This window comes from Buteo buteo, chromosome 32 (genome assembly GCF_964188355.1).
Source record: "Buteo buteo chromosome 32, bButBut1.hap1.1, whole genome shotgun sequence".
Taxonomy (NCBI): Eukaryota; Metazoa; Chordata; class Aves; order Accipitriformes; family Accipitridae; genus Buteo; species Buteo buteo.
This window is the reverse complement of record NC_134202.1, coordinates 633,223-645,267: the sequence shown is the minus strand read 5'-3', so window position 1 is coordinate 645,267 and position 12,045 is coordinate 633,223. Positions and strand designations below refer to the sequence as shown.

Genomic DNA, 12,045 nt, shown 5'->3' with positions numbered 1-12,045 from the left:
TAGCTGGTTTCAATTTATTGAAATAACACAGATTTTCAAATAAGAGGTCAGGTGGCACAAAATGTATGGCATGTATTACAAAGTTCTATTAAGAAAAGTTTTCCCGAGTGACGGCTGTGGTAAGGAGTATACTACCAAGCGTGCATCTCCCTGAGAACATCTGAGAACATCATCACAGGGACTAATGCAAGCAGTTTTTTGTTTGAAGTTTGGGGGTTTTTTTTGTCTTTTTTGGGGGGGGGGGATTATTTGTTGTTGTTTGGGATTTTTTTTGTTTGGTTTGGTTTAGGTTTTTTGATTTTGAGGGGTTTTGGGGGCAAGTTGGGTTTTGATTTTGAGGGGGGGGTGGTTGTTTGGTTTTGGTTGGGGGGGTGTTGTTTTTTGGGTTTTTTTTATTTGTTTGTTTGTGTTTTAAAAAACCTCTAAAACATTCCAAGCTCACCCAAATCCACCATTTCACCAAATTCCCTCCCCACCTTTTTTCACCTCCTTCCAACAGCAAGAAAATCTGTTCATTGAAATTAACTCACTCAAGTGAGTAGCTTATGGACCTGCCTTGCTTATAGGCAAAATATGGCTTTTGAAAGCAGACAGAAAAACTCAATAAGCTTTTATGATGCAGTGATCCTACAGCAATGACAGATCAACAACAGTCTAGCTTGTCTGAGCAGAAGGTCTCATCAAATCAAGAACTCATAAATGTTGGTGATAGAGTCAGATATAGGGATTTACCAAAAGAAACTATGCTTGGTTCTCCATCTGCTGGCAAGAAAACAGAGATGAAGCTCCTGTTTATGCGGTCTTTTATTATGAATATGCTTTTTGCTTCCAGAGGATGTAATTGTCGGGTCTGCTGCACAGCCAATTCTTCTTGGTGTGGCACAGGGACGAGCTGATCCTCTCCTGGTTCAGGTATGCACAGGGCCCATCACCCCGCACCTGAAACCTGCAATGCCGACACGCGCAGGTGAGCGAGAAAAGGAGGAAACGAAGAAAGCTACCCCCAAAAAATTAAGAAAAACTGGGATTTCCTCTCTAGGAGAGAAGGGTGGTGTTTGGCTGAGAGTATCTAATAGAGGATCGGTGTGCAGCATCCTTGGTCCATCCCAAACCTCCCACGGAAAGCCAGGAGCTGCTTGGGCACGGTGGCAGGAGAAGGTCCCCATGCCAGGATGGGTCATCCCAGACCCTCTAAGATATCCCATCCAAGCAGGGGGAAGCAATGCCGCAGCCCCCTGGGGCCATTTCCAACCACACCAAGAGGCAAACCTGCCCCAGTTGCCAACCCCAAGCGCCCAACATGGACAGAGGGACCAACCAGTTGTTGAAGGCTGTGCCGTTGGTCCACCACCAGCTGTCATCCTTCTCCTTTCGCAGCCCAAACCAATGGTTAGCTTCGCCTTTATAGCGTTTAATGAAGGTCTTTAAAGCAAAGAAACGTCATGTTTTAGCTGGTCTTGTCTTCCCCACCTCCTCTTTTCCACCTGTGTCCATCACCCCACCCAGAGACGGTGCTTTCCCCAAGACATCCACTCCCGGCTACAGCATTGGGTGCAATTTGGGGCCAAGCACGTTTTTGGTCTGGTTTTTTTTTCTTCTTTTTTTTTGGGGGGGTGGGTGGCATGTCTCTTTTGGGTTTTTTTTTCATGTTTCCTACCCTGGTACTAGTGTAGGGGCTCAAGCACAGTTCTCACCAGCTCATCCATCGTGTTTATGAGGGCCAGTGAAGCTCCCAGGGCCTTGCAGTTTTCCTGACTGGTGGTCCAATTGCTCTCAGCCTCAGAAAAATAATAGCACTTCCCTTGGAAACCAAGCCAGGCATCTGGGCACACATGGGAGAAGTCAGGCTGAGGCAAACGGGATCCTGAATGGACAACTGCAAAAGAGAAAACTGTGAGATGTGTGTGGGCAGCTCTAAAAAGCAGGAGAATGGGATTTATTATTTTTTTCCTCAAGGCTGCAGGGGGGAAATTGGGGATGATGCCCTCGGAAAAGGGAATGGTGTGGCTGACCAAGAGCCAGGATGCCTGGACCACAATTTAGGAATAAAAAAAGAGGTCCCCCCTGAAGCAGGCTTGGTGCTTTGCTTGGGGAGCATCCCTTGAGGCTAGGAAAGTCCTGCGATCCCCTCTTCCCCAAAAGAGGGGCGCCTGGCCCGGATCCTCCCCATGCGGGATGCCTGGATGGGACTCACCAGTCAAGGTCACCAGCAGGACGAAGGTGAGGAGCACCAGCACCACACACAGAGGGACGAAAACCCGAGACAAGCGGGATCTTTCCTGGTCTGGCTTCTTGGTGTTGGACCCTGGGGGAGGAAAAAGCAGGAGAGGGTGTGGGCTGGGTCCTTTCCCTAATCCTGTGCTGTTTTTCTGCTGGATCCTCAGTCCATCCCGAGCCCCAGCTGGGACAGGGACCTTGTTGGGGCTCGGGAGGGTGGGGAGACCTTGCAGAGGCTCAAGGGGCTGCCCGCAAGGCAGGGAGAGCGGACGTCTGTCCTTCAAAGGCACCAATGTGTGTTTGAGGACCGGCAGATGGATTTAGGGCTTTTCAGCCCTTAGAGGTGGCCGCATCACGAAATTTAGCGTAGAGGTGCCTGGGTTGATCTGCGCCCACCCAAAAGCTCCATGCCCATCCCACTGGTGCTCCACCAGAGCGAGATGCTCTTCCCACCCCCTGCCCTCACCCACAGCATTGGGGTTTTTCCCCAGCATTACCCCACTTGCGATCTTTCTCTATATCGTTGCCGTTGTTCAACACTTCCTCTTGGTCTGAAGAACGTGGCTTTTGTGCTCCTTTCCCCATTGCAAGCCGAGACGTGCCAGACCCAGGGCTCACTCACATCCACCACCATCTACAGGGAGTGCGGCTCAAGCTGCGTGTTAACAAGGAAAAGGCTGAGCGAATCTGGAGCCAGCCATGCCTCCCACATTTGCGAGATCCCACCAAGCTGTCTGGAGCCTTTGGGTTTTTTTTCCTCTGCAACACGCCAAGACCTCGTGGGCAACAGGTACCACGGGAAGCCATGGCACGGGAGCGCGTTTGTGCTGTGCTAAAAACACATCGGCGGAGAAGAAAGACAGAAAGAAGGACAATGTGAGAGAAGATGACATGAGAGGGGAGAAAAAGAGACAGGAGAAAAAGAGAGGGGAGAGAGAAAGATAAAAAAGAGAGGAAAAAAGATAGAGAAAAAGGGAGAGAGGAGGAAAAAAGGGAGAGAAAAAAAAGAAGTTTAAAGGGAGTTTAAATCTTAAAAGATATTAAAAGAAAAATATAAGTTATTAACTAGTCACAGTTTAAAGGGAGTTTAAGCATTTACGAGGGGACACAAGCCTGTTAAGGAGTTGGGAGCCACCGCTGCAGGAAGGGAGGAAACTGCCTGACGGGTTGAAGCAGAACTTGCGGTTTGAACCCCCCAAGAACCCACAAGAAGTGAAGAAGCTGAGTTTAAAAGAAAACTACTGCTGCCAGCAGCTGCTTACAGCAAAGTTGTTTTGCTCGTCAAAACCCCTATCTCACTTCCTCCAGCGTCCGCCCTTGCACGGAGCAAAGTACACGCTTGTTTTCCTAATCGTGAGCCAATGGGTGGCAACGGCCGTTAATTCCCTCCCTCGGTCATGTGTACTTTAGAATTACAAAACAAAGTAGTAAAAGCCTACCAAGAACCTGCCCCAGCAAGGTGGGCTTGGTACAACAGTGACATTTTATTCTGGGAATAAGCTCTAAAGCCACATAGGGACCGGGGTTGGTTGTCAGGAAAAAGTGCAAAGCCTCTCCCTTTCCTTGCACGGGGGATTTGCAGGAGGCAAATTCAGTGCTCAAAGATGTGCTCGGATCTAGTGTTTCAGAAGCAGTTTTAGGGTTAAATTTGGCAGCAGAGAAGAGAAAAAAGTCATAACAAGGGCAGGCTGGGAAGGGGTGATGCTTCCCCATCCCTGGAAGTACCCAAAACTCAATGGCACAAAGCCCAGATTTTGTCCGGTCTCTGAGCAGGGTTTGAGCAGGAAACTGCAGCCCAGGGCTGGGAGAGCTGTTACTGCTGAAGCATTGAGATATTTGAGAAACGAAAGTAGTAACTTGAGATAAAGAAAAAGCTTTCAGTTTCCCCCATTTCAAACTTCTGTTCTGCTTTTGGCTGTGTTTCGTAATAATGACTATAAAAATTAAGCAAAAATCCCCTTAAAAAAGACCCCGTGGAGGCTCATGTTTTTCACCACACCTCCCCCCAAATTTAAGAGATCACACAGGGCAGCCTGAGCTCCTGCCCAGGTTTTACCCGTCCGAAGCCCACTGTGCTTTCCAGCCAGTTCACTCCAGTTCCCCCCAAATCACTATTAATTCCACTGAATTGAAACAAATTTAAGTCCCTTTTATTGTATAATTATTTGCCTCTCTTCACCATGATTTTAAATTCCTTCCAGAGAAAGCAATCCTGTTAGCTAGAAGGGGCTGAAGAAAAAAAAGCCAGCACTGAAAAGTGGTTACAAAGCAGCAAAACAGAGAAAAAAAATTAAAAAGCAGCAGCTGAAAAAACACATCCAGAAATTCAAAACAATCACAATAAAATAGGCAGGTAAGGCAGGGCACCCATGGTGGCAAAAGCTTTGATAAAACCAGCTGAAAAGTAGTCATTTGGGGGTTTGTTTTTTGAATTCCCCCCCTTCAATATGCCATTTTTAATTTAGCCGGTCGATTCTTTCAGCCTCTCCGGGTTGTCCCCCCCCCATCCCAACCGCAGCGTCGCTCCTGCTCCGCTGATTCAACCAGCCCCAATTTTTGCAGGCAAGCGGCTGCTCTCCCCGGCTCTTACCTCCTGCGAGAGCCGACGCCGGCTGAGAGCGACTTCCTGATGCTGCTACGTATCGTCACATTCGGGGGGGGGACGGCGCGACGGCCGCGCTCCCAATACTTGGCTGCACCCCAATAGCTCGGGTGCTGTCCTTGGGGTGCCTGCTTGGGCTCGTAGGCAAGGGAAAGGGGTGAGAGACCACCTCAAGAAACCATTGGTTGCTTTAAGCTTTATCTTCAGAGTTTCCAAGCAGGAAGAAGGTTTTTTTGATGGTTTTTTTCCTATTATTTTTGCGGAATAAACCCAGAGCAGTGGGGATTTTTAAGAGAGCCCTGTAGGCGGGTGATGGGGAAGGCACCGTGCTCTACCTGCTCCCCGAAGGTTTGCAGTCAATTCTCAACTGCTCTGGCAGCTTTTGGAGCTGGTTTGAAACAGTTTGTGCACAAAGCAAAGGTCAGGCTATGCTAAGTGTGGCTTTGAATCATCTCGCTACGGCAGAGGAAAAACCAAGGGGCTGGGCTTACATTGAGGAGCAAAAGCAACAGGCTGGGAGAAAAGCCAGCCCAGAGGGATGAGAAAATGCTCCAAGGAGAAGGAGGTGCAAGAGAGGAGGTTAAACCCAGTGGGAAAAGCCTCTGGGGAGGAGGGCTGGGAGCATTGAAGACAGTGAGAAAAAGCATGGGAAGACTCTCTGAGCTGCCCTGGGAAAAACCCCCATGGCTGTCATCGCAGAAGCGAGAATTTGAGGTCTGGTGACATTATCTGGCTGCAGATGTGCAGCATCTGGTCGGCTGCCTGAAACAGCTTCTTTTACCCTCCCCCTCAAAAAAGATTCTGTTTTTCAGGGACGATGAGCTCGATCGATGCTGACTGGATCCTGCTTCACCCCATTTGCCTGCCACGTCAAAATGATAATTTTCTCGTTTCTCACCAAACTGCAGGCTGCCCGCCCTGCCTGATGGGTGATAAGGGAAGGATGGGGCCAGGCTCTTCTCGGGGTGCACAGGGAAAGAGGGAGATGGGGCAAGCTGCAGCAAGGATGATTACCAGGAGATCAAGATAGATTTTCATTTTGATTGGGATGCATTTGGGTTTGAGTCCAACCCACGGTTTCTTGTCGTCACACCCCCACACACCAGTTTCTGCTTTCAAACTCTCTTGCAAATGTATGCTTGGAGGGATGCACCACTGCTCTGTGTGGTCCCCATCTTTCTTTGAGCACTGGAGACCTTTGGGGCTTGGGAGACTCTTTGCACCCTCTGCGATGGCCCCCCCTTTTCCCCAGGGAAACTGCCCACCCTTCCCATTTGGAGAAAAAAATTAATATAAATATTATAAATGAATAAATGCTGCTCTAGCCATCTGCAAAACCATCATCATTTGGGTGAGTTGGCTGTGGAGATGGTCGGGGGTGATTGGTGCAAACCCCCACAGCATGCCAAGGGTGGGGGGGGGGCTGTTCCAGCCCCCTGACCGCAGACTTCATATCCCCAGGGCAGGAGGAGGTGGCCACGCTCGGCGTCACCTATCCAAACGCCTGAGCCTGGGCTCCACCTGGCAAGCCAAGCACTCAGGAAGAGAAATGATGCCTCACAGACCACAATGCTTGCCACAAGGAAGGAGATGATAAGACATGAAGCAGGCGGCGACACTGTGAGTCATAGGAACTGACAGCTTCTTTCGGTATTTGTGGAAATACCATGAGGACATGTAAGATCTAACTTGTCCCCGCTCCAGGCTGCTCTAATCACAAGCCCTAAGACTCAGAGCTGGGTGATGGGGATCAAACGTTCAGCTATCCCTCCACTGCTGCTCCTGGGAGGCCATCGCTTGGGTTATGGTGGTGATTTTCATGCCATCAAGCGTGGAGGCAATGGCAGAGGCAACACATGTGAAAAAAAGGGCACCAAACTGTGCACGGCCAGACCCAGGATGTCACTCAAGGTGACAGGCAGAGTTCTCCCCAAAGTCAGAAGAGGCTGCAAAATAGCACGGTCACAGCTTCAGGCACAGAAGTCTCAGAGGGCAGGATGAGTGCTCCCAAATCATCATGGTTGCTGGCGCTTTCTTCTTTAGCATCCAGTGTTTTCCCATCTTAAGGTTCCTCCTGTTTCCCAGTGGTGGGTCTCCAAGCTTTTCTTGGCAAGGAAGAGCCTGAGACCTCAGCAGCCTCCCAAGGAAAGGTGTTGCAAGCTGCCCCCAGCACCCCAAGGTCCATGCCCACCGCTCATCGGAGACTGGCACCTTGCAGACGGCTACGCTGGTGCAACCGGAGGAGTGGTGAGGGTTTCCTCCACCAGCTTCACCTAAACACACCGCCCCTGCACGTAACAGCTTCCCTCCTTCTTCATGCACGCTGACTTAGCACACCCTTGACACCAGCGAGGGAGGATGATGGAGGTTACATCATCACGACCAAATTGAAGGTGAAGGACCCCACCCTGATGCCCAAGCCGATGGATCCAGGCACTGGGGATCTTCTCGGCCAGCATGGCCCGGAGAAGAAACCACAGGCAGTAGCAATTTTTGCAATTCACTTTGTCTTTCCTTCCACTGGGCGAATTTCCCTCAGCATTGCTGCAGAGGTGAAAAAAGCCATGAGAAATGTCAGCGAGGGGCTTGGGGGGCATTTTGTCCATCAGTTTCATGCTTCTGCCTCTGGGCACCTCCAGGTTCATCTCCCTAAATGATGGCCAGTCCGGCATTGCCTCTTGCCTACCCTGGAAACCAACACAAAGAAATGTAATTTCTTAGCAATCTTTACTCCTTTCTTTCTGCTCCTTTTTTTTTTTTTGCCAGTGCTCAGGACAGCACAACTCTTGTTATTGTATTTTTTTTGCCTGCCCAGCTGGGGTTAGATTTAACCTTGCACCAGCCAAATAAGCACTATGCTCCCGGGGATAGCCAGCGCTGCACCCCTGATGCCTGCGACTTGTTCTTCCATTGCTCAGCACTGCTAATTTCTCCATAAAGCCTTCCAAAATGTTTTTTTTCCCCAGGCACATCCCGCCACTGATGTTGTTACAAAGCAGCCATGCTGCTGCTGCTGCTGCTGAGCCTCCTCCTGGTCTCAGCTGTGATTTTTCCGAGCATCCATGGTAAGTACCAGAGGGGGAAACTGCCACCGATCCTGGGGGTTTGGTTTTCTCACACAGCCTTCTGCTGCCCCATCATACCAAAAATTGGCTGGTTTGCCTCGCGGAGGGAACCAACCACATCTGGATTGGGCTGCATTTATCTGTCAGTGCTCATAACCGGACATGGGTGGATGGGGCTCCCTTGGACCAGCTGATGTGAGTGTTGCCCAAAGAGATGCTCGGATGCAGATGGAGCATCCCGGGGGGGCTTTGGGAGATGGGAGGGAGCATTTCTGTGGGAGCTGCTTTGTCTCCTGTCTCTCCATCAGGTTCAAAGTCTCAGGTAACATGGACTCGGAGAGCTGTGGGGTGGTGAAAGCCAACCAGACCAACTCAGAGACCTGCCAGGCAGAATTCAAGTGGATCTGCGAGAGGGAAGGCATTGAGATGTAAAGCGACATGGGAAGCATGGGGGGGGGGCAGCACATGGAGAGACCTTCAGTTCAAGTCAAGCCAATGGAAAACCCGCATGGAAAAACCTTAAAAACCCTCAATCCCCTGCTCCTTGGTAGAAAAGAGGAGAAAAGAAACAACAGCTTGGATGGAGTTGAGTTTCCTAGGTGGCTTGATCAGTCACCCTTCTCTGCTAGTCCCCTCTCCCTTTAAAATTTTATCCCTGTTTCAAAACAAAATAAAAAGGAGCAGAAACCTGCAGAACTGGCTATAAAGCAGCACAGGACCCCACCACCCCTGGAAAGCGCTGGGTGATGGGTGGTACCACTCATACCTAACCTTGCCAATTAAAAGCTCGCTCAGGCACCTTACAGCCTCATGGCTCAGCCCATTTGCTATGGCCAAAACATCAGCGGTGGATGAAAAAGCTCTGAAAGGGTGTCTGTCCCGGTTTCAGCTGGGATAGAGTTAACTGTCTTCCTAGTAGCTGGTACAGTGCTATGTCTTGAGTTCAGTATGCAAAGAATGTTGATAACACACTGACGTTTTCAGTTGTTGCTAAGTAGTGTTTAGACTAAAGTCAAGGATTTTTCAGCTTCTCATGCACAGCCAGCGAGAAAGCTGGAGGGGCACAAGAAGTTGGCACAGGACACAGCCAGGGCACCTGACCCAAACTAGCCAAAGGAATATTCCATACCATGGGACGTCCCATCTATATAGTATAGGAACTGGGGAGTGTGGGGGGGAATCGCCGCTCGGGGACTGGCTGGGTGTTGGTTGGCAGGTGGTGAGCAATTGCCCTGTGCATCATTTGTATATTCCAATCCTTTTATTACTGCTGTTGTCATTTTATTAGTGTTATTATTATAATTATTAGTTTCTTCCTTTCTGTTCTATTAAACCGTTCTTATCTCAACCCATGAATTTTACTTCTTTTTCCCCATTTTCTCCCCCATCCCACTGGATGGGAGGGGAGTGAGTGAGCAACCCCAGCCAGCACCTAAGCACCACGCAGCCACTCACTCACTCCCCCCCCGACAGTGGGATGGGGGAGAGAATCAGGGGAAAAAACCAGTAAAACTCAGGATAAGATCGGTTTAATAGGACAGAAAGGAAGACAATAATAGTAATAACAATAATAAAATGACAATAATAATAATAAAAGTATTGGAACATATAAAACAAGTGATGCACAATGCAATTGCTCACCACTCGCCAACCAATGCCCAGTATAGTCCCCGAGCGGCGATCTGCCCCCCAGGCCAGCTCCCCCCAGTTTACATACCGGGCATGACTTCACACGGTATAGAACATCCCTTTGGCCAGTTTGGCTCAGCTGTCGCGGCTGCGTCCCCTCCGAACTCCTTGTGCCCCTCCAGCCTTCTTGCTGGCTGGGCACGAGAAGCTGAAAAATCCCTGCCTTGCTCTAAACATTACTCAGCAACAGCAGAAAACATCAGCGTGTTATCAACATTCTTCTCACACTGAACCCAAAACATAGCACTATACCAGCTACTAGGAAGAAAATTAACTATCCCAGCCAAAACAGGGACAAAGGATAACTAGCCCTCCCCTGACCTTGTCTTATAATGCAATCTTTTCGTTTGTTTTGCGAAATTTTGTGCAATGGCTAAAACCTGTAATTATGGTTAACCAACCCTCTGCACCACTAAAAAAGAGGAAGAGCTGTAACCAGTTAGCAAATATTTAACAGTAATTTCTAGCAAAATTCCACCACCAATATCATATTGTATCCCAGCTGAAACCAGGATACCAACCCTCTGCAGCAGTAAAAAAGGAAGTTGTTTCTGTTTTCCAAAGATTTTTGCAATAGCTAAAACTAATATTATGGTTAACCCACCCTCTGCACCAGTAAAAACAAGGAAGTGCCATAAGTTGGCCAATAGCGGAGTTGAAATATTTAACAGTAACTCGTAGCAAACTTCCACCACCAATATCGTATTCTTCCAGGGGATACGGGATGCTGAAAACCTCACTGTGCCACCACATTGGGTGGCAAAGAGCTTAATATCCAAGCAAAGGGCTATCTTTGGATTGCCTGTATTATGGATAAGCCTCAACAAAATCAGGCGATTTGATTATTTCTGTAACTGGAGCATTAAGAAGCAGTTGCTGTGTTTCAAGATAAAGCATCTATTGGTCTGACAATAAATTCTATTTCTTAGATACTTATACGGGGTGCATTCTTTCCTTTTTTCCTAATAAAAACAGCAAGAGCAGCAACTCCATCACTATCTTCCAGCCAAGTTGACAAGGAGGTTGCCTCATCCCAGCCTGAGCAAAGGAGGAAGAGCATTTCTGGTTGCTTTTTTACTTTTCCCTTGCTATTTCTTGCAAAAAATCTCACAGCTCGCTTGAAGAGTCACAAGCAATGCCAAAAAGTGGGAATTGGAAGTACCAAGCCCCTCCCAAAAGCACCCCCAAACTTGCACTCCTGCAGCCATACGGACATAAAACATGGGCGAAGGACAAAGCGATCTCACACCGGAGACGCCCTTTCTGCTGTGCCCCAAATTTGGGGCTTTCTGGCAGTGGACAAGAATTTCTTGGTAGGGGCACAACTGGTAATTTTGACCAAAACCCATCCTGTGAGTGGATGCTGCAAAAAGCCACATCCTTTGCCACCTCGCAGAGCGGGAGGTGAGCAAGGTGCTGCTGGGGACGGAAACCAGCACGGGGCTTTGTGTTTGTTTGTTTAGTTTGTTTTCCCCCCTCCCCAGCTCAAAAAGGGCACGAGGAGGTTCAAAGACAATATTTAGGTCTTCCTCAAAAGCCAGCGAGGGGGATGAGCTGGCGACCTGCTGCTGCTCGGCACCGGGACCGTGCCGCAATGAGGGGAGCCGTCATCTTCTTGGCGTTCATGGGTGAGTGAAGGGATTTCAGAGGCCAGGCTGGGGTGGCACCAAAGGTGGAGGAGGGAGAGCTTGGAAGGTTTTCACCATCTTCTCCTCAAAGAACATCACTCTGGGCAGAGCATTTCTCCAGCCCCTTCTTCGCCACCAGCCATGGAGACTCGTGCAACCCCTTCTCCACGAAAACCTTCTCCCAGTCATTGATTCCATCAATTCTTTTGTCCTCTTCACCAGAAAGGAGACTTTTCTCCTCTCCATCCCTTTGCTCTGCCAACCTCTTTGCTCCAGTGCAACATCTGAGGTGGAGAGGATGCAAAAGCAGCCCCACACAGCCAACGTGAGCTTAAATATCTCAAAGAAACCTGAATTTCCTCTGATAAATCCATAGTGTCCAGCAAGGGTCATTTATTCAGTTCATCCTCAGAAAGGAGGCTAGTTTGGCACTGCCCAAAAGATCCCTTGGGACTCCGTGGAGGAGAAAGCAATTGGAAGGGACACCTGGAAAATGTAAATACTGCTCAGTCCCACCTTGTGCATCCAACGCCTTGCCCGTCAAAGTGAGCAGGGAGGCGTGAGCTGACCTGGGTGGGAAATATTCCCCCAGATTTTGGGCCCTAAATCCAGATTTTGGCAATAACTTGAAGGCATCCATGGGAAGTTCTCGCCCATGAGCTCCTTTCTCATCCCTCCCCACTGCAGGTGCTGTCACCACCATCTCCATAGCCCCGCTGCAGAACCCGGTTTGGGTTTCCCCGGGGGAGAAAGCCATCTTACCTGTCTCCCTCCAGCTCCTCAACCCTACCTGGGACTTCTACCATATCAAGTGGAGCTTTCTGACGGGGGATCGCCCAGTTTT

The 12,045-nt window shown here is 49.3% G+C and overlaps 1 protein-coding gene across 2 annotated transcripts; it reads right to left on the bottom strand.

Annotated features, from left to right (window-relative positions):
- On the bottom strand, positions 1 to 5,248 carry LOC142026282 (C-type lectin domain family 2 member B-like). 2 transcript variants are annotated; one of them, XM_075019248.1, is made up of 6 exons: positions 4,808 to 5,248; positions 2,715 to 3,049; positions 2,195 to 2,305; positions 1,695 to 1,876; positions 1,319 to 1,422; positions 1 to 946 (listed from the first exon to the last, which is right to left on the bottom strand). In XM_075019248.1, exons 2-6 carry the CDS (start codon positions 2,800 to 2,802, stop codon positions 808 to 810), a joined length of 624 nt encoding a protein of 207 aa, XP_074875349.1. In that variant the 5' UTR covers positions 2,803 to 3,049; positions 4,808 to 5,248; the 3' UTR covers positions 1 to 807. The 2 variants fall into 2 exon arrangements, with proteins under 2 accessions (XP_074875349.1, XP_074875348.1); XM_075019247.1 differs by having other exon boundaries at positions 2,715 to 2,872.
- Positions 5,249 to 12,045: the final 6,797 nt, after the last annotated feature.

What these genes read in the sequence shown, in the direction of transcription:
- LOC142026282 (XM_075019248.1), bottom strand. Translation starts at nt 2,802, where the DNA reads ATGGGGAAAGGAGCACAAAAGCCACGTTCTTCAGACCAAGAGGAAGTG. An exon ending in CCTGCTGGTGACCTTGACTG is followed by an intron (nt 1,877 to 2,194) that starts GTGAGTCCCATC and finishes TCTCTTTTGCAG; the next exon opens with TTGTCCATTCAGGATCCCGT. An exon ending in TAAACACGATGGATGAGCTG is followed by an intron (nt 1,423 to 1,694) that starts GTGAGAACTGTG and finishes TTTGCTTTAAAG; the next exon opens with ACCTTCATTAAACGCTATAA.